The following is a 19,632-nucleotide window of genomic DNA, read 5'->3' as shown; positions in this document are numbered from 1 at the left end:
TCCAGTAATAGATCATTTATAAGGCTATTATAAACAGTTCTCACTTTTACTAATTGCTGTTTCTACATTTGCAAATGTTAGTAAGCTATACATAGTTATTTATAAACTTTCAAATGAATTATTGGATAATTTATTAGATGTTTAATATAGACCCTTATAAAACATTTACTAATCATTAGTAAAGTACAGTGGTGTAAAGTAACTAAGTAAAAATACTTTGAAGTACTACTTTGAGGTATCTGTACTTTACTTGAGTTTTTATATTTTTTACAACTTTTACTTCTACTTGACTACATTCTGAAATAAAAGATGTGCTCGTTACATTTCTAATGCTCAGGCAGGACAGCAAAACGGTCAAATTCATGTACTTATTAAGAAAAATGCATCCCTACTGCCTCTGATCTGGTTTGTAAAAGATTGTTGAACTGTGTCCCTGGATTCCCATAAATAAATAAAAAATAAAGGCAATTAGCATAATATAAGGAATTTGATATATAGCCTTTGCTTTCACTTTTGATACTTAAGTACATATAAAACCAGATACTTTTAGACTTTTAGTGAAGTAGTATTTTACTGGGTGACTTTCACTTTTACTTGAGTCATTTTCTTTACTTTTACTCAAGTTTTACTGAATTGGGTACTTTTTCCACCACTGGTAAAGTATTATCTCCACCAAGATCTCAAAATGACATGGAAAATATCAATTGTAAAATAATAAGGACACAACACTGGATGTTTAAGAGAATATATATATAGCATTTTATTCCAAAACAGTCACACTGTTCGTTCAAGTTCATCAGAACCAATAGTCCTCAAACGAACCCCTGTCCCCCAGAACTGTCCAGTCCTGTGCTTGCTGTGGGGGAACATGGGTGTTCACTTCACAGTCTAAAGCGGCAGGGTTGCAGCTTGTCTGTTCAACCATGATCTGAGCACTAGCCCACTCACACAAGGGTGCCTCCTTCCCTCCCGTGGTAGAAAGTGCACATCTCACACAGTCAGAACAGTAGGCTGGTAGGCTGCAGCCTGTGTGATGTGAGCACTAGCACAGTCACTCGTGTGCCTCCAATCCTCCCGTGGTAGGCAGTGCACACGTCAGACAGTCAGCTGGTACAGTAGATAGTAAGCTACAGCCTCAGTCCTCTACACATTCATACCTACCGATTTGTGTTCTCTTTCAAGCCAAATTAACCCTCATATTAACCCTTAAAATCTATAAATCATATTTTCCCATCAAAGCTCACCCTCTACCCATTCCCTGAACCAATCCTCCTCCCTCCCATTTTGAAATGTCAGGCTATAGTAGGCCCCTCCCCTCCCCTGGCCCCTCTACCCTAGGTCCCTCACTGAGTGCTGTACACACCGCTGAGCAGGCGGCTCTTCTTCTCCTCCTTCTGGCTCTCGTTCTTCAGGTCAGCAAACATCTGGGAGAAGAAGTTAGGGTCTGTGTTCATCTGGAGCATCTTACCACTCATCAGCTTGGTGATGGACATGCAGCGGATCCAGAAGGTCTGCCTGCAGGTCTCCACCAGGAAGGGTCCCAGGGGGTAGGAGATCTGGTTGCCAATGTAGGAGCAGGTCGTGTAGAGGCAGGTAAGCAGCACGGCTTGCAGCTCATGCAAGGTGGCCACCTCGGAGGAGACCGCCTCGCGGCACAGCATGTAGAGGAAGACCACCATGGCCGGGTTGATGCAGCTCTGGTTCTGATAGCAGTTGTCCAGCAGATAACGGTCAACCACCCGCAGCCACAGCTCCGGGTCCATGGAAGACATGTCCTGGATCAGGTAGCAGCGCCGGCACAGGAACTCACCCAGGCAGCGCAGCAGCTCGCCGGTTGTAGCATGGACCATCACCAGCCTCTTGGGCGTGTCGAGGTCCTGGACGATCACCGTCTGGGGCGTGTCGGGGGCCGTGTTGGAGTTGGTCAAGGGGGCCTTCTCGACCGACGAGGCGGCGTTGTTGGAGCTGTTGGCGATGGCTGGAGTTTTCTGGTACTGGGTGGACAGCTTGTCACAGGATTGAGACTTCTCCAGGGTGAGGGTGGACAAGTTGGAGGAGGACTGAGACTTCTCCAGGTTCCCGTTACTCAGATGGGCGATGTTGTTTTGGTTGGTGTTCTCGTGGGCCTGCACCTTCTTGGAGCCTTTCCTCTTCACAATCCACCTCCATGGCGAGTAGCGCTTCAGGGTCTTGTCTTTGCCGCTCTTACGGGTCTGGACTTCAAAGAAGTGGCCCACCGTGTCCGGCCCATCTTTGAAGTGGACTGCCTTCTCGCGGAGTGAGATAGACATTGCGGATCCCATGGTCAATAGTGCCTGTGGAAAACAAAATGCTTCAATATTAGCAAAATGAAATGCATGGCATCAGTTCAGTAGGCCTATCTAGCTCAGCTCTGGGTGTCTCCCAGATGGCAACCTATTCCCTATATAGTGCACTGCTTTTTACCAAGGCCTATAGGAGTCTGGTCAAAGTAGTGCAATATATAGGAAATAGGGTTCCATGTGGGACATAATCTAAATCAAAGAGTATTAAGCATAGACATTAGGGTTATGTGTTCATAAACATGAGAAATATAACATTTCAAAGCAAAACAAAAATATTACTCACTGATTTCAAGTTGTTATGTGAAAAATTGTAAAGATAATTCAATATTTTCTTCGTTAATTGAAAGGTAAAGACGGGTTGTCCAGGTGCTTTGAGTTCAAGGCTGTTATGGTTGTGAACATCGGAATTGTCCAAGGTTCTGAAATCGAGCGTTCTGAAATTGTGTGTCCCCGTCGTAATAAAGAGGCATGTCATAGAGGCGATTTTGTGAAAGATTAAGTTTGATGTTGGCAAAATAAATAAATAACACAAATAAATAAAGTCCGATTTTCGCCATGATAGAATTTGCCTCATATTTGCTATAGCCTAGCTCAATACGTTGAAAACGAAATCATCTTTGAGTGACTGCTACGCTACAGCGTTATATTTCTGGCCTCAATGGATGAATAACATGTATCTGCGAGTGTTTTGCATGGATCTCAATGGTCTGTCAAATTAAATTGGCACCTCTGTCAGGTGCGCGCTTATCTCGTTCACCACCAGACTCTTCTTCCCCCTAAAGGGTGCGTTAGTCATTTCACTTTAGCAATCTACTCCGATAATGAGCATTTAGCCTAGGGACAAATAGGTGCTCGCCTATAATCGCTATTTGAAGTGGGGAGCATACAGGCCTACTTCTATGTCAGGACTGACTGAAGGACTAGCTTAAAATGCGTTATAGAAGTAGGCTAAATAGCCTTTTCGTGTAAAACGCAACATAAGAACCAGCAGTAGCTCAAATAAAAACGTCTAAAACTACACTCCAAAGTTATAAAAAAAGATATACCGTACCAGTTAAAGGTTTGGACACACCTACTCATTCAAGGGTTTTTCTACATTGTAGAATAATAGTGAAGACATCAAAACTATGAAATAACACATATGGAATCATGTAGTAACCAAAAAAGTATTAAACACATAAACATTTATTTTATATTTGAGATTCTTCAAACACCGCTCTTGCTGCTGGTGATTCTCAGATCCACCTCTAGGCAGACGACACCATTTTGTATACATCTGGCCCTTCATTGGACACTGTGTTAACAAACCTCCAAACGAGCTTCAATGCCATACAACACAACTTCCGTAGCCTCCAACTGCTCTTAAACACAAGTAAAATGAAATGCATGCTCTTCACCCGCCCAAAGTCCCATATACTACCCACCACTGCGACCTGTATGCTCTTGTTGGCTGGTCCACACTACATATTCGTTGCCAAACCCACTGGCTCCAGGCCATCTATAAATCACTTCTAGGCAAATCCCCTCCTTATCTTAGCTTATCCTAATCTCTGAAGCTGGAGACACTTATCTAACTTCAAGCATCAGTTGTCAGACCACCTTACTGATCACTGCACCTGTACACAGCCCATCTGAAATTAGCCCACCCAACTACCTCATCCCCATATTGTTATTTATTTTTGCTAATTTACACCCCAGTATCTCTATTTGCACATTATCTCTTGTACATCTATCATTCCAGTGTTAATACTAATTGTAATTATTTTGCACTATGGCCTATTTATTGCCTTACCTCCATAACTTTCTACATTTGCACACACTGTATATATTTTCTGTAGTATTTTTGACTTTATGTTTTGTTTTACCCCATATGTAACTCTGTGTTGTTATTTTTATTGCACTGCTTTGCTTTATCTTGGCCAGGTGGCAGTTGTAAATGAGAACTTGTTCTCAACTGGCTTACCTGGTTAAATAAAGGTGAAATAAAAAAATTAAAAAATCAGTTGCCTTGATGACAGCTTTGCACACTACTGGCTTCACCTAGAATGCTTTTCCAACAGTCTTGAAGGAGTTCCCACATATGCTGAGCACCTGTTGGCTGCTTTTCCTTCACTCTGTGGTCCGACTCATCCCAAACCATCTCAATTGGGTTGAGGTCGGGGGATTGTGGAGGCAAGGTCATCTGATGCAGCACTCTCATTCGTGGTAAAATAGTCCTTCCACAGGCTGGAGGTGTGTTGGTTCATTGTCCTGTTGAAAAACAAATTATAGTTCCACTAAGCCCAAACCAGATGGGATGGTGTATCGCTGCAGAATGTTGCGGTAGCCATGCTGGTTAAGTGTGCCTTGAATTCTAAATAAATCACAGACAGTGTCACCAGCAAAGCACCCCCACACCATAACACCTCCTCCTACATGCTTTACGGTGGGAAATACACATGCAGAGATCATCCGTTCACCCACACCACGTCTCATAGAGACACGGCAGTTGGAACCATACATCTCCAATTTGGACTCCAGACCAAAGGACAAATTTCCATCTGTCTAATGTCCACTGCTCGTGTTTCTTTGCCCAAGCAAGTCTCTTCTAATTATTGGTGTCCTTTAGTAGTGGTTTCTTTGCAGCAAATCGACCACGAAGGCCTGATTCACACAGTCTCCTCTGAACAGTTGATGTTGAGATGTGTCTGCATTTATTTGGTCTGCAATTTCTGAGGCTGGTAACTCTATTTAACTTATCCTCTGCAGCAGAGGTAACTCTGGGTCTTCCATTCCTGTGGCAGTCCTCATGAGAGCCAGTTTCATCATAGCACTTGATGGTTTTTGCGACTGCACTTGAAGAAACTTTCAAAGTTGTTGAAGTTTTCCGTATTGACTGACCTTCATGTCTTAAAGTAATGATGGACTGTCATTTCTCTTTGATTATTTGAGCTGTTCTTGCCATAATATGGACTTGGTCTTTTATCAAATAGGGCTATCTTCTGTATACCACCCCTACCTTGTCACAACACAACTGATTGGCTCAAACACATTAAGAAGGGAAGAAATTCCACAAATTAACTTTTAAGAAGGCACAGCTGTTAATTGAAATGCATTCCAGATGACTACCCCATGAAGCTGATTGAGAGAATGCCAAGAGTGTGCAAAGCTGTCAAGGCAAAGGGTGGTTTCTTTGAAGAATCTCAAATAAACAAATCAAAATATATTTTATAACACTTTTTTGGTTACTACATGATTCCATATGTGTTATTTCATAGTTTTGATGTCTTCACTATTATTCTACAATGTAGAAAATAGTAAAAATAAAGAAAAACCCTGGAATGAGTAGGTGTGTCCAAACTTTTGACTGGAACTGTGTATATATATATATCATGGTATATCCTTGTGTGCAAGAATGTCTTAAGAATCGAAATACTTACAACAGTTGATCCAATTCTAGCCTAAGCTCGGTTTGAATATTCAAGTACCTCCCCATCCCTAACTGCTGTCCTAATACAGTTGAAGTCGGAAGTTTACATACACCTTAGCCAAATACATTTAAACTAAGTTTTTCACAATTCCTGACATTTAATCCTAGTAAAAATTCCCTGTTTTAGGTCAGTTAGGATCACCACTTTATTTTAAGAATGTCAGAATAATTGTAGAGAGAATGATTTATTTCAGCTTTTATTTCTTTCATCACATTCCCAGTGGGTCAGAAGTTTACATACACTCAATTAGTATTTGGTAGCATTGCCTTTAAATTGTTTAATTTGGGTCAAACATTTCGGGTAGCCTTCCACATGCTTCCCACAATAAGTTGGGTGAATTTTTGCCCATTCCTCCTGACAGAGCTGGTGTAACTGAGTCAGGTTTGTAAGCCTCCTTGCTCGCACACGCTTTTTCAGTTCTGCCCACACATTTTCTATAGGATTGATGTCAGGGCTTTGTGATGGCCACTCCAATACCTTGACTTTGTTGTCCTTAAGCCATTTTGCCACAACTTTGTAAGTAGGCTTGGGGTCATTGCCCATTTGGAAGACTCATTTATGACCAAACTTTAACTTCCTGACTGATGTCTTGAGATGTTGCTTCAATATATCCACATAAATTTCCTTCCTCATGATGCCATCTATTTTGTGAAGTGCACCAGTCCCTCCTGCAGCAAAGCACCCCCACAGCATGATGCTGCCACCTCCGTGCTTCACGGTTGGGATGGTGTTCTTCGGCTTGCAAGGTCCCCCTTTTTCCTCCAAACATAACGATGGTCATTATGGCCAAACAGTTCTATTTTTGTTTCATCAGACCAGAGGACATTTCTCAAAAAGTACAATCTTTGTCCCCATGTGCAGTTGCAAACCATTGTCTGGGTTTTTTATGGCGGTTTTGGGCAGTGGCTTCTTCCTTGCTGCGCGGCCTTTAAGGTTATGTCGATATAGGACTTGTTTTACTGTGGATATAGATACTTTTGTACCTGTTTCCTCCAGCATCTTCACAAGGTCCTTTGCTGTTGTTCTGGGATTGATTTGCACTTTTCGCACCAAAGTACATTCATCTCTAGGAGACAAAACGCGTCTTCTTCCTGAGTGGTATGACAGCTGCGTGGTCCCATGGTGTTTATACTTGCGTACTATTGTTTGTACAGATGAACGTGGCACCTTTAGGCATTTGGAAATTGCTCCCAAGGATGAACCAGACTTGTGGAGGTCTATAATTTTTATTCTGAGGTCTTGGCTGATTTCCTTTGATTTTCCCACGATGTCAAGCAAAGAGGCACTGAGTTCGAAGGTAGGCCTTGAAATACATTAACAGGTACACCTCCAATTGACTCAAATGATGTCAATTAGCCTATCAGAAGCTTCTAAAGCCATGACATCATTTTCTGGAATTTTCCAAGCTGTTTAAAGGCACAGTCAACTTAGTATATGTAAACTTCTGACCCACTGGAATTGTGATACAGTGAATTATAAGTGAAATAATCTGTCTGTAAACAATTGTTGGAAAAATTACTTGTGTCATGCACATATTAGAAGTCCTAACCGACTTGCCAAAACTATAGTTTGTTAAAAGGAAATGGGAGTGGTTGAAAAACTAGTTTTAATGTCTCCAACCTAAGTGTATGTAAACTTCCGACTTCAACTATATATTATCAATATCTCACAAACTCCTTCCACAACCACCCTCGCTCTCTCTCTCTCGCTCTCTCTCTCTCTGTCTTTCTCTCTGTAGGACATATTGGATCAGTGCAGTAGAGAGCAGGAGTTTAAGACCATCCTGTTCTCTCTGTGTTATTTTCATGCCTGTGTGGCTGAGAGGCGTAAGTTCGGTCCTCAGGGTTGGAACAGGAAATACCCCTTTAACACTGGAGACCTCACCATCTCTGTCAACGTGCTCTACAACTACCTGGAGGCCAACTCACAGGTCACTGTTTACCGTGTTATAGTGATCAGGATGGTGATGATCATGACTGTATTGATGATTGATGATGTTTATATTGATGATGATGATGAGTCATTGTTCATGTATTTTGTGTGTGCGTGTGTGTGCTTGCGCATGTTTAGGTGCCGTGGGAGGACTTGCGCTATCTGTTTGGAGAGATCATGTATGGAGGTCACATCACAGACGACTGGGACAGAAGACTCTGTAGAACCTACCTGGAGGAATATATGCAGCCCAACCAGGTGTGTGTGTGTGTTACGATTGTGATGATAGTGTTAAAAATAAACCTACACCCTTTCCATCCTGTTTCCCACCAGTTTGACAGGAAGTTGGCTCTGGCTCCGGGCTTTGTGGTTCCCTCCAACCTGGACTACCAGGGTTACCATGGTTACGTAGATGAGATGCTGCCCCACGAGAGCCCGGTGCATTATGGACTACATCCCAACGCAGAGATAGAGTTTCTGACGGTGACCTCTGATAACCTCTTCCACACACTGCTGGAGCTGCAGTCACCTGATTCTGTGATGGGAGAGGGGGCTTCACAGACCGTAGAGGAGAAGGTGTGTGTGAGAGACACACACACACACACACACCAGGCATATTCATAACAGACACACTCATAGCAGACACACACATACAGCGGACCCACACACACTCATCCCTCATCCTCCCTGCAGGTGAAGACCATCCTAGACGAGGTGTTGGAGAAGCTTCCAGAAGAGTACAACATGTCAGACATCACGTCTAAGACTGCTGAGAGATCACCATACATCCTGGTCTGCTTCCAGGAGTGTGAACGTATGAACACGCTCATCTACGAGATACGACGCTCACTCAAGGAGCTGGACCTGGGGCTGAAGGTGGGTTAGGGGCTAGGGGTCAGCTGGGAAATTAGACTAGGACTGATAGATGACATAAGGGTGAATTGGTAGTTGTCTCTCATAACAGTGATGTTTTTTTCTCCTTCCAGGGTGAGCTGGCTATCTCCTCAGAGATGGAGCAGATCCAGTCAGCTCTGTTCTTTGATAACGTCCCAGACACCTGGACCAAACTGGCCTACCCCTCCACTTACAGCCTGGCCCAGTGGTGAGTCACTGTGTGTACTCTCCCACTGTCCCGACATGTACTTAAGATGATGTGTTGCTATGTGTGTGTGTGTGTTTACCAGGTATAATGACGTGTTGCTGCGCTGTAGAGAGCTGGACAGCTGGACACAGGACCTGGCTCTGCCCACCGTCGTCTGGCTGTCTGGACTCTTTAACCCACAGTCCTTCTTAACAGGTAACATACACGCACATCCCCCTACACACTTACAAACAACATACCCAACCAACTTATGTTGTAACTGTCAGTTGCCTCTTGGTATTCTCTGTTCAGTGGAATTATTTGCTCAACTACCCTCTCTCCCTCCAGCGGTGATGCAGTCTCTGGCTCGTAAGAATGAGTGGCCGTTAGATAAGATGAACCTGACTGTGGATGTGACTAAGAAATTTAAGGAAGAGTTCAACCAGCCTGCCAGAGAGGGAGCATACGTATACGGACTATACATGGAAGGTATACACTCCTCTCCTTCTCATGAACACATACATCCTAGTTCATTTATCTTCATTTTTCCCTCTTTGTCCCATAGGTGCAAGATGGGACACTCAGGGTGGGGTGATCACTGAGGCTCGTCTGAAGGAGTTAACCCCCTCCATGCCAGTCATCTCAGTCCGAGCCGTACCTAACGACAGACAGGAGACGCGTAACATCTATGAGTGTCCCCTGTACAAGACCAAGCTGAGAGGAACCACTTATGTCTGGACCTTCAGCCTCAAGACCAGAGAGAGACCAGCCAAGTGGGTACTGGCTGGGGTGGCACTGCTGCTCAGTGTGTGAGCTGTCAGGGTAGGAACTCTGCTTGTGAGAGAAATTAGGTGAAGGTGGTGAAGGATGAGGGGCCTGATGCTCTACAAGACTGTTGGTTAAAAAGGGCTTTTTTGAGGTTGGAAAGAGGCAAGGTAGTTTTTTCTTTAGTTATTCGTAGGGTGTGTATTTTCTGCATTATGTTGCTAAGTGTGAGAAAAGTTATTTTATGTAAAATACGCATGTTTTACTACATATCCCTCAAGCCAGGTTTCATGCTGCTATTGAAATATAAAAGGAATTTGTATAGTACTGTTTTAGCACCTGAAAGCTATATGAAAATGTATAAAGCTATATTAAGTTTTTTCATATGAATTAGTATGAATATATCTGTATTTTTCTGAATTTATTGAAAAACAATACAGTACAAGCTGCAAAATAGTTTCACACATTTGATCACAGTAAGAACCCATTACTTCAAAGCTTATTATTTTGAACAAATCAACTGTATCGTCTAACAAGTGTACAAATCTAAAAGCAGAAAACATTGGATGGTACCCTTTACCTAGTCCTAGCATCTAAAAAGGAGTGGTGTTCAAGTGCTCTATGGTCTATGTAACACTTGTTAATATGGCACATCAGTTACATGTCACTTTAAAAGCTTCAATAGACTAGGGCCCGGTTTCCCAAAAGCATCCTAAGGCTAAGTTCATTGTTAGAACTTTATGGATGAACTTAGCCTTAGGATGCTTTTGGGAAACCGGGCCCAGAACAACATGACAGTTAGCAGGAGGAAATCCACACTGCTCATAATTCTTCACTATTATCCCCTACAGTCCTCACACACAGGGGCGTGTATACGTTTGGCTTCAATTAAAAAAGAAAATGACATAACAGAAACAAAATAGTGTTTGTGTGTTCTCCTAGTCACTGTCGTCGTCAGACCAGCCCAGGTCCATCATGTTCATGTCCAGCGTCGCGGCGGTGGCGGCCATATTGATTTTGGTTCCCTGTCGTACGCTGCAGGTCTTAGAAGAGTTCTGATTGGATGTTGTCCGCATGCTCACCTGTACCCCCGACCTCACCCCCTGACCTCTGACCCCTAACTCACTCCTGACCTTATGACTTATGACCCCAACATTAGCCATGTCACCCCTGACCCCTACCACCCCCATGTTCATATTCATATCCATGTCCCCTATCCTCTCTATCCCCCCAATATCATCCAGAGAGAGCATATCCCCAAACCCAACCATACTCCCCCCACTCAGCTCCCTAAACATTGACTGCATCCTCCCTCCCTCCACACTCCCCCCCTCCACCACCCTCTCCTCCTTCGTTACCTCCCTCCATCCCTCTTGTCTCCCAGTCTCCCCCCATCCCCTCTCCTCCCTCTCTGTCTCCCCATCTACCTCTCCAATCCCACCCTGGAACCCCTTTAGCATGATTTGTAGCCTCCCCCCTTCCCCTAGCTCCAGCCGACCCCCTTCTATCCCTCCCTCCGTCCCCCTCTCCTTCTCTCTCTCCCCCCAGGTTACCTCTATCCCTCCATCCCCATCCGCCTCCCCAAGACTGCTTGAGAAGCCCCTAAACATGGACTGGAACCCACCTATCCCCCTGTCTATCCCTCCCTCCATCCCCCTCTCCCTCTCTCCGTTGCTGAGGGTTCTGATAAGGCAGGATATCTTGGCGCTGTTGGACTCCTGAGACTGAGAACGGAAGAACGACTCCGAGCTGATGCCTGATGCTATGGGGGAGAAGAACTGAAAGAGAGAAAGAGATGGGGGGGGCAGTTGAACACAACCCAGATGTCATCATTAACCACACTATAAATGTGTTGTTACTCTAGGGATGCGGGGCTTTAAATCTCAAATAAGGTTGTAAAACAAATAGAAAATGTTTATGAATGAAGCATCATGGTCTTTGAAACCCGGCAAATATGTAGGCTACTCACAGGGGTGACATTGGACCTCTCCATCAATCTCTCCTCCCACAGTCTCAGTCTTCTCTCCCTCTCCTCTTCTCTCCCTCTCCTCTTCTCTCCCTCCATCCCCATCTTTTATATGTCTCTGGCAAATTATAATGACGATCAATCTCCCTCCACATACGCTCCCCTCGCTCTCGCGCACTCTCTTTCTGTCTGTAGGAACTTTGTGGAGGAGAAGTTGGGGGTGAAGTATACAGAGGGGAGGAAGACAGAGTTTGCTAAGTCCTTCAGAGAGAGTGGACCTGCCTCGCCTGTATTCTTCATCCTGTCTCCTGGAGTAGACCCTCTCAAAGACGTGGAATCACTGGGTAACACTAAGACAACTATGTAAAGATCACTGTAAATCTGCATGAATATGACACATTTACATTTACATTTACGTCATTTAGCACACACACACACTGAGAAAATATTGTTTCCATGGTAACAGGCAGGAAATTGGGGTTCACCATAGACCTGGGGAAACTCCACAATGTGTCTTTGGGTCAGGGTCAGGAGGCTGTGGCTGAGGTCGCCATGGAGATGGCTGCTAAGGAGGGACACTGGGTCATTTTACAGGTATGGCTATCCTGCTATATATGTACATAAAACATAATTCATTCATTCATCATTGCATCCATCCATCCTTCCATCCATTCATTGTTTCATTAATCAATTTATTAGTTTGTTTGCGCTTACATTTGTTCATCCATCCATCCATTCATCCATTCATTCATTCATTCATTCATTCATTCATTCATTCATCTCTGTCAGAATATCCACCTGGTGGCTCGCTGGCTGGGGTCGTTGGAGAAGCTTCTGGAACGCTGCTGTGAGGGCAGTCACCAGGACTACAGAGTGTTTATGAGTGCTGAGCCTGCCCCCACACCACAGGAGCACATCATCCCTCAGGTACACACACACACACATACACACACATGCATTTATAATAACACGGTGTGTTTTCCTAATTTAAAAGTGTGTTTGTTCTCCTCTCCTCACTCAGGGCATCCTGGAGAATGCCATCAAGATCACCAACGAGCCTCCCACTGGCATGCATGCCAACCTTCATGCTGCTCTGGACAACTTCGACCAGGTACAGGAATGTGTGTATTAATGTCTGTCTGTCCACTGGTGTTAGGGATGGGCAATTGAAATTATTGTTCAAAATAATCTCATCAAATGTTTGATTCACACTTTATAATAATGTCCAGTAATAGATCATTTATAAGGCTATTATAAACAGTTCTCACTATTTACTAATTGCTGTTTCTACATTTGCAAATGTTAGTAAGCTATACATAGTTATTTATAAACTTTCAAATGAATTATTGGATAATTTATTAGATGTTTAATATAGACCCTTATAAAACATTTACTAATCATTAGTAAAGTACAGTGGTGTAAAGAAACTAAGGAAAAATACTTTGAAGTACTACTTTGAGGTATCTGTACTTTACTTGAGTTTTTATATTTTTTACAACTTTTACTTCTACTTGACTACATTCTGAAATAAAATATGTGCTCGTTACATTTCTAATGCTCAGGCAGGACAGCAAAACGGTCAAATGCATGTACTTATTAAGAAAAATGCATCCCTACTGCCTCTGATCTGGTTTGTAAAAGATTGTTGAACTGTGTCCCTGGATTCCCATAAATAAATAAAAATAAAGGCAATTAGCATAATATAAGGAATTTGATATATAGCCTTTGCTTTCACTTTTGATACTTAAGTACATTTAAAACCAGATACTTTTAGACTTTTACTGAAGTAGTATTTTACTGGGTGACTTTCACTTTTACTTGAGTCATTTTCTTTACTTTTACTCAAGTTTTACTGAATTGGGTACTTTTTCCACCACTGGTAAAGTATTATCTCCACCAAGATCTCAAAATGACATGGAAAATATCAATTGTAAAATAATAAGGACACAACACTGGATGTTTAAGAGAATATATATAGCATTTTATTCCAAAACAGTCACACTGTTCGTTCAAGTTCATCAGAACCAATGGTCCTCAAACGAACCCCTGTCCCCCAGAACTGTCCAGTCCTGTGCTTGCTGTGGGGGAACATGGGTGTTCACTTCACAGTCTAAAGCGGCAGGGTTGCAGCTTGTCTGTTCAACCATGATCTGAGCACTAGCCCACTCACACAAGGGTGCCTCCTTCCCTCCCGTGGTAGAAAGTGCACATCTCACACAGTCAGAACAGTAGGCTGGTAGGCTGCAGCCTGTGTGATGTGAGCACTAGCACAGTCACTCGTGTGCCTCCAATCCTCCCGTGGTAGGCAGTGCACACGTCAGAAAGTCAGCTGGTACAGTAGATAGTAAGCTACAGCCTCAGTCCTCTACACATTCATACCTACCGATTTGTGTTCTCTTTCAAGCCAAATTAACCCTCATATTAACCCTTAAAATCTATAAATCATATTTTCCCATCAAAGCTCACCCTCTACCCATTCCCTGAACCAATCCTCCTCCCTCCCATTTTGAAATGTCAGGCTATAGTAGGCCCCTCCCCTCCCCTGGCCCCTCTACCCTAGGTCCCTCACTGAGTGCTGTACACACCGCTGAGCAGGCGGCTCTTCTTCTCCTCCTTCTGGCTCTCGTTCTTCAGGTCAGCAAACAGCTGGGAGAAGAAGTTAGGGTCTGTGTTCATCTGGAGCATCTTACCACTCATCAGCTTGGTGATGGACATGCAGCGGATCCAGAAGGTCTGCCTGCAGGTCTCCACCAGGAAGGGTCTCAGGGGGTAGGAGATCTGGTTGCCAATGTAGGAGCAGGTCGTGTAGAGGCAGGTAAGCAGCACGGCTTGCAGCTCATGCAAGGTGGCCACCTCGGAGGAGACCGCCTCGCGGCACAGCATGTAGAGGAAGACCACCATGGCCGGGTTGATGCAGCTCTGGTTCTGATAGCAGTTGTCCAGCAGATAACGGTCAACCACCCGCAGCCACAGCTCCGGGTCCATGGAAGACATGTCCTGGATCAGGTAGCAGCGCCGGCACAGGAACTCACCCAGGCAGCGCAGCAGCTCGCCGGTTGTAGCATGGACCATCACTAGCCTCTTGGGCGTGTCGAGGTCCTGGACGATCACCGTCTGGGGCGTGTCGGGGGCCGTGTTGGAGTTGGTCAAGGGGGCCTTCTCGACCGACGAGGCGGCGTTGTTGGAGCTGTTGGCGATGGCTGGAGTGCTCTGGTACTGGGTGGACAGCTTGTCACAGGATTGAGACTTCTCCAGGGTGAGGGTGGACAAGTTGGAGGAGGACTGAGACTTCTCCAGGTTCTCGTTACTCAGATGGGCGATGTTGTTTTGGTTGGTGTTCTCGTGGGCCTGCACCTTCTTGGAGCCTTTCCTCTTCACAATCCACCTCCATGGCGAGTAGCGCTTCAGGGTCTTGTCTTTGCCGCTCTTACGGGTCTGGACTTCAAAGAAGTGGCCCACCGTGTCCGGCCCATCTTTGAAGTGGACTGCCTTCTCGCGGAGTGAGATAGACATTACGGATCCCATGGTCAATAGTGCCTGTGGAAAACAAAAAGCTTCCATATTAGCAAAATGAAATGCATGGCATCAGTTCAGTAGGCCTATCTAGCTCAGCTCTGGGTGTCTCCCAGATGGCAACCTATTCCCTATATAGTGCACTGCTTTTTACCAAGGCCTATAGGAGTCTGGTCAAAGTAGTGCAATATATAGGAAATAGGGTTCCATGTGGGACATAATCTAAATCAAAGAGTATTAAGCATAGACATTAGGGTCATGTGTTCATAAACATGAGCAATATAACATTTCAAAGCAAAACAAAAATATTACTCACTGATTTCAAGTTGATATGTGAAAAATTGTAAAGATAATTCAATATTTTCTTCGTTAATTGAAAGGTAAAGACGGGTTGTCCAGGTGCTTTGAGTTCAAGGCTGTTATGGTTGTGAACATCGGAATTGTCCAAGGTTCTGAAATCGAGCGTTCTGAAATTGTGTGTCCCCGTCGTAATAAAGAGGCATGTCATAGAGGCGATTTTGTGAAAGATTAAGTTTGATGTTGGCAAAAATAAATAAATAACACAAATAAATAAAGTCAGATTTTCGCCATGATAGAATTTGCCTCATATTTGCTATAGCCTAGCTCAATACGTTGAAAACGAAATCATCTTTGAGTAACTGCTACGCTACAGCGTTATATTTCTGGCCTCAATGGATGAATAACATGTATCTGCGAGTGTTTTGCATGGATCTCAATGGTCTGTCAAATTAAATTGGCACCTCTGTCAGGTGCGCGCTTATCTCGTTCACCACCAGACTCTCCTTCCCCCTAAAGGGTGCGTTAGTCATTTCACTTTAGCAATCTACTCCGATAATGAGCATTTAGCCTAGGGACAAATAGGTGCTCGCCTATAATCGCTATTTGAAGTGGGGAGCATACAGGTCTACTTCTATGTAAGGACTGACTGAAGGACTAGCTTAAAATGCGTTATAGAAGTAGGCTAAATAGCCTTTTCGTGTAAAACGCAACATAAGAACCAGCAGTAGCTCAAATAAAAACGTCTAAAACTACACTCCAAAGTTATAAAAAAAGATATACCGTACCAGTTAAAGGTTTGGACACACCTACTCATTCAAGGGTTTTTCTACATTGTAGAATAATAGTGAAGACATCAAAACTATGAAATAACACATATGGAATCATGTAGTAACCAAAAAAGTATTAAACACATAAAAATATATTTTATATTTGAGATTCTTCAAACACCGCTCTTGCTGCTGGTGATTCTCAGATCCACCTCTAGGCAGACGACACCATTTGGTATACATCTGGCCCTTCATTGGACACTGTGTTAACAAACCTCCAAACGAGCTTCAATGCCATACAACACAACTTCCGTAGCCTCCAACTGCTCTTTAAACACAAGTAAAATGAAATGCATGCTCTTCACCCGCCCAAAGTCCCATATACTACCCACCACTGCGACCTGTATGCTCTTGTTGGCTGGTCCACACTACATATTCGTTGCCAAACCCACTGGCTCCAGGCCATCTATAAATCACTTCTAGGCAAATCCCCTCCTTATCTTAGCTTATCCTAATCTCTGAAGCTGGAGACACTTATCTAACTTCAAGCATCAGTTGTCAGACCACCTTACTGATCACTGCACCTGTACACAGCCCATCTGAAATTAGCCCACCCAACTACCTCATCCCCATATTGTTATTTATTTTTGCTAATTTACACCCCAGTATCTCTATTTGCACATTATCTCTTGTACATCTATCATTCCAGTGTTAATACTAATTGTAATTATTTTGAACTATGGCCTATTTATTGACTTACCTCCATAACTTTCTACATTTGCACAGACTGTATATATTTTCTGTATTATTTTTGAATTTATGTTTTGTTTTACCCCATATGTAACTCTGTGTTGTTATTTTTATTGCACTGCTTTGCTTTATCTTGGCCAGGTGGCAGTTGTAAATGAGAACTTGTTCTCAACTGGCTTACCTGGTTAAATAAAGGTGAAATTAAAAAATTAAAAAATCAGTTGCCTTGATGACAGCTTTGCACACTACTGGCTTCACCTAGAATGCTTTTCCAACAGTCTTGAAGGAGTTCCCACATATGCTGAGCACCTGTTGGCTGCTTTTCCTTCACTCTGTGGTCCGACTCATCCCAAACCATCTCAATTGGGTTGAGGTCGGGGGATTGTGGAGGCAAGGTCATCTGATGCAGCACTCTCATTCGTGGTAAAATAGTCCTTCCACAGGCTGGAGGTGTGTTGGTTCATTGTCCTGTTGAAAAACAAATTGTAGTTCCACTAAGCCCAAACCAGATGGGATGGTGTATCGCTGCAGAATGTTGCGGTAGCCATGCTGGTTAAGTGTGCCTTGAATTCTAAATAAATCACAGACAGTGTCACCAGCAAAGCACCCCCACACCATAACACCTCCTCCTACATGCTTTACGGTGGGAAATACACATGCGGAGATCATCCGTTCACCCACACCACGTCTCATAAAGACACGGCAGTTGGAACCATGCATCTCCAATTTGGACTCCAGACCAAAGGACAAATTTCCATCGGTCTAATGTCCACTCCTCGTGTTTCTTTGCCCAAGCAAGTCTCTTCTAATTATTGGTGTCCTTTAGTAGTGGTTTCTTTGCAGCAAATCGACCACGAAGGCCTGATTCACACAGTCTCCTCTGAACAGTTGATGTTGAGATGTGTCTGCATTTATTTGGTCTGCAATTTCTGAGGCTGGTAACTCTATTTAACATATCCTCTGCAGCAGAGGTAACTCTGGGTCTTCCATTCCTGTGGCATTCCTCATGAGAGCCAGTTTCATCATAGCACTTGATGGTTTTTGCGACTGCACTTGAAGAAACTTTCAAAGTTGTTGAAGTTTTCCGTATTGACTGACCTTCATGTCTTAAAGTAATGATGGACTGTCATTTCTCTTTGAATATTTGAGCTGTTCTTGCCATAATATGGACTTGGTCTTTTATCAAATAGGGCTATCTTCTGTATACCACCCCTACCTTGTCACAACACAACTGATTGGCTCAAACACATTAAGAAGGGAAGAAATTCCACAAATTAACTTTTAAGAAGGCACAGCTGTTAATTGAAATGCATTCCAGATGACTACCCCATGAAGCTGATTGAGAGAATGCCAAGAGTGTGCAAAGCTGTCAAGGCAAAGGGTGGTTTCTTTGAAGAATCTCAAATAAACAAATCAAAATATATTTTATAACACTTTTTTGGTTACTACATGATTCCATATGTGTTATTTCATAGTTTTGTTGTCTTCACTATTATTCTACAATGTAGAAAATAGTAAAAATAAAGAAAAACCCTGGAATGAGTAGGTGTGTCCAAACTTTTGACTGGAACTGTGTATATATATATCATGGTATATCCTTGTGTGCAAGAATGTCTTAAGAATCGAAATACTTACAACAGTTGATCCAATTCTAGCCTAAGCTCGGTTTGAATATTCAAGTACCTCCCCATCCCTAACTGCTGTCCTAATACAGTTGAAGTCGGAAGTTTACATACACCTTAGCCAAATACATTTAAACTAAGTTTTTCACAATTCCTGACATTTAATCCTAGTAAAAATTCCCTGTTTTAGGTCAGTTAGGATCACCACTTTATTTTAAGAATGTCAGAATAATTGTAGAGAGAATGATTTATTTCAGCTTTTATTTCTTTCATCACATTCCCAGTGGGTCAGAAGTTTACATACACTCAATTAGTATTTGGTAGCATTGCCTTTAAATTGTTTGATTTGGGTCAAACATTTCGGGTAGCCTTCCACATGCTTCCCACAATAAGTTGGGTGAATTTTGGCCCATTCCTCCTGACAGAGCTGGTGTAACTAAGTCAGGTTTGTAGGCCTCCTTGCTCGCACACGCTTTTTCAGTTCTGCCCACACATTTTCTATAGGATTGATGTCAGGGCTTTGTGATGGCCACTCCAATACCTTGGCTTTGTTGTCCTTAAGCCATTTTGCCACAACTTTGTAAGTACGCTTGGGGTCATTGTCCATTTGGAAGACTCATTTGTGACCAAACTTTAACTTCCTGACTGATGTCTTGAGATGTTGCTTCAATATATCCACATAATTTTCCTTCCTCATGATGCCATCTATTTTGTGAAGTGCACCAGTCCCTCCTGCAGCAAAGCACCCCCACAGCATGATGCTGCCACCTCCGTGCTTCACTTTTGGGATGGTGTTCTTCGGCTTGCAAGGTCCCCCTTTTTCCTCCAAACATAACGATGGTCATTATGGCCAAACTGTTCTATTTTTGTTTCATCAGACCAGAGGACATTTCTCAAAAAGTACAATCTTTGTCCCCATGTGCAGTTGCAAACCATTGTCTGGGTTTTTTATGGCGGTTTTGGAGCAGTGGCTTCTTCCTTGCTGCGCGGCCTTTAAGGTTATGTCGATATAGGACTCGTTTTACTGTGGATATAGATACTTTTGTACCTGTTTCCTCCAGCATCTTCACAAGGTCCTTTGCTGTTGTTCTGGGATTGATTTGCACTTTTCGCACCAAAGTACATTCATCTCTAGGAGACAA

General features: G+C 43.3%; 4 protein-coding genes across 4 annotated transcripts in view; 2 read left to right on the top strand and 2 right to left on the bottom strand.

Moving 5' to 3' along the window:
- The window catches only part of LOC311147192 (dynein axonemal heavy chain 11-like), a gene marked incomplete at its 5' end in the record, with an annotated part of 59,599 nt that extends 48,755 nt beyond the window's left edge, over positions 1 to 10,844 (top strand). Inside the window, 8 exon segments of the mRNA XM_084183829.1 lie at positions 7,533 to 7,724; positions 7,865 to 7,984; positions 8,060 to 8,302; positions 8,420 to 8,602; positions 8,713 to 8,828; positions 8,911 to 9,023; positions 9,156 to 9,296; positions 9,373 to 10,844. Of these exon segments, the coding sequence (XP_084039955.1) occupies positions 7,533 to 7,724; positions 7,865 to 7,984; positions 8,060 to 8,302; positions 8,420 to 8,602; positions 8,713 to 8,828; positions 8,911 to 9,023; positions 9,156 to 9,296; positions 9,373 to 9,620 (1,356 nt within the window). The 3' untranslated portion in view covers positions 9,621 to 10,844.
- Positions 1,336 to 2,303, bottom strand: LOC311146635 (cyclin-dependent kinase 5 activator 1-like; the record flags this gene model as incomplete). The annotated part of the gene is made up of 1 exon (XM_084183166.1): positions 1,336 to 2,303. The coding sequence occupies one exon, from the start codon at positions 2,301 to 2,303 to the stop codon at positions 1,344 to 1,346; it is 960 nt and encodes a 319-aa protein (XP_084039292.1). The 3' UTR covers positions 1,336 to 1,343.
- A 1,150-nt stretch (positions 10,845 to 11,994) lies between the features above and the next one.
- The window catches only part of LOC311146949 (dynein axonemal heavy chain 11-like), a gene marked incomplete at its 5' end in the record, with an annotated part of 48,652 nt that continues 41,014 nt past the window's right edge, over positions 11,995 to 19,632 (top strand). Inside the window, 3 exon segments of the mRNA XM_084183563.1 lie at positions 11,995 to 12,132; positions 12,328 to 12,465; positions 12,560 to 12,649. Of these exon segments, the coding sequence (XP_084039689.1) occupies positions 11,995 to 12,132; positions 12,328 to 12,465; positions 12,560 to 12,649 (366 nt within the window).
- Positions 14,104 to 15,063, bottom strand: LOC311146228 (cyclin-dependent kinase 5 activator 1-like; the record flags this gene model as incomplete). Its single annotated transcript, XM_084182735.1, has 1 exon — positions 14,104 to 15,063. One exon carries the CDS (start codon positions 15,061 to 15,063, stop codon positions 14,104 to 14,106), a length of 960 nt encoding a protein of 319 aa, XP_084038861.1.

Source organism: Coregonus lavaretus (assembly GCF_964263955.1).
Source record: "Coregonus lavaretus genome assembly, chromosome: 19".
NCBI classification, from domain to species: Eukaryota; Metazoa; Chordata; class Actinopteri; order Salmoniformes; family Salmonidae; genus Coregonus; species Coregonus lavaretus.
This window is presented reverse-complemented; position numbering and strand designations above follow the sequence as displayed.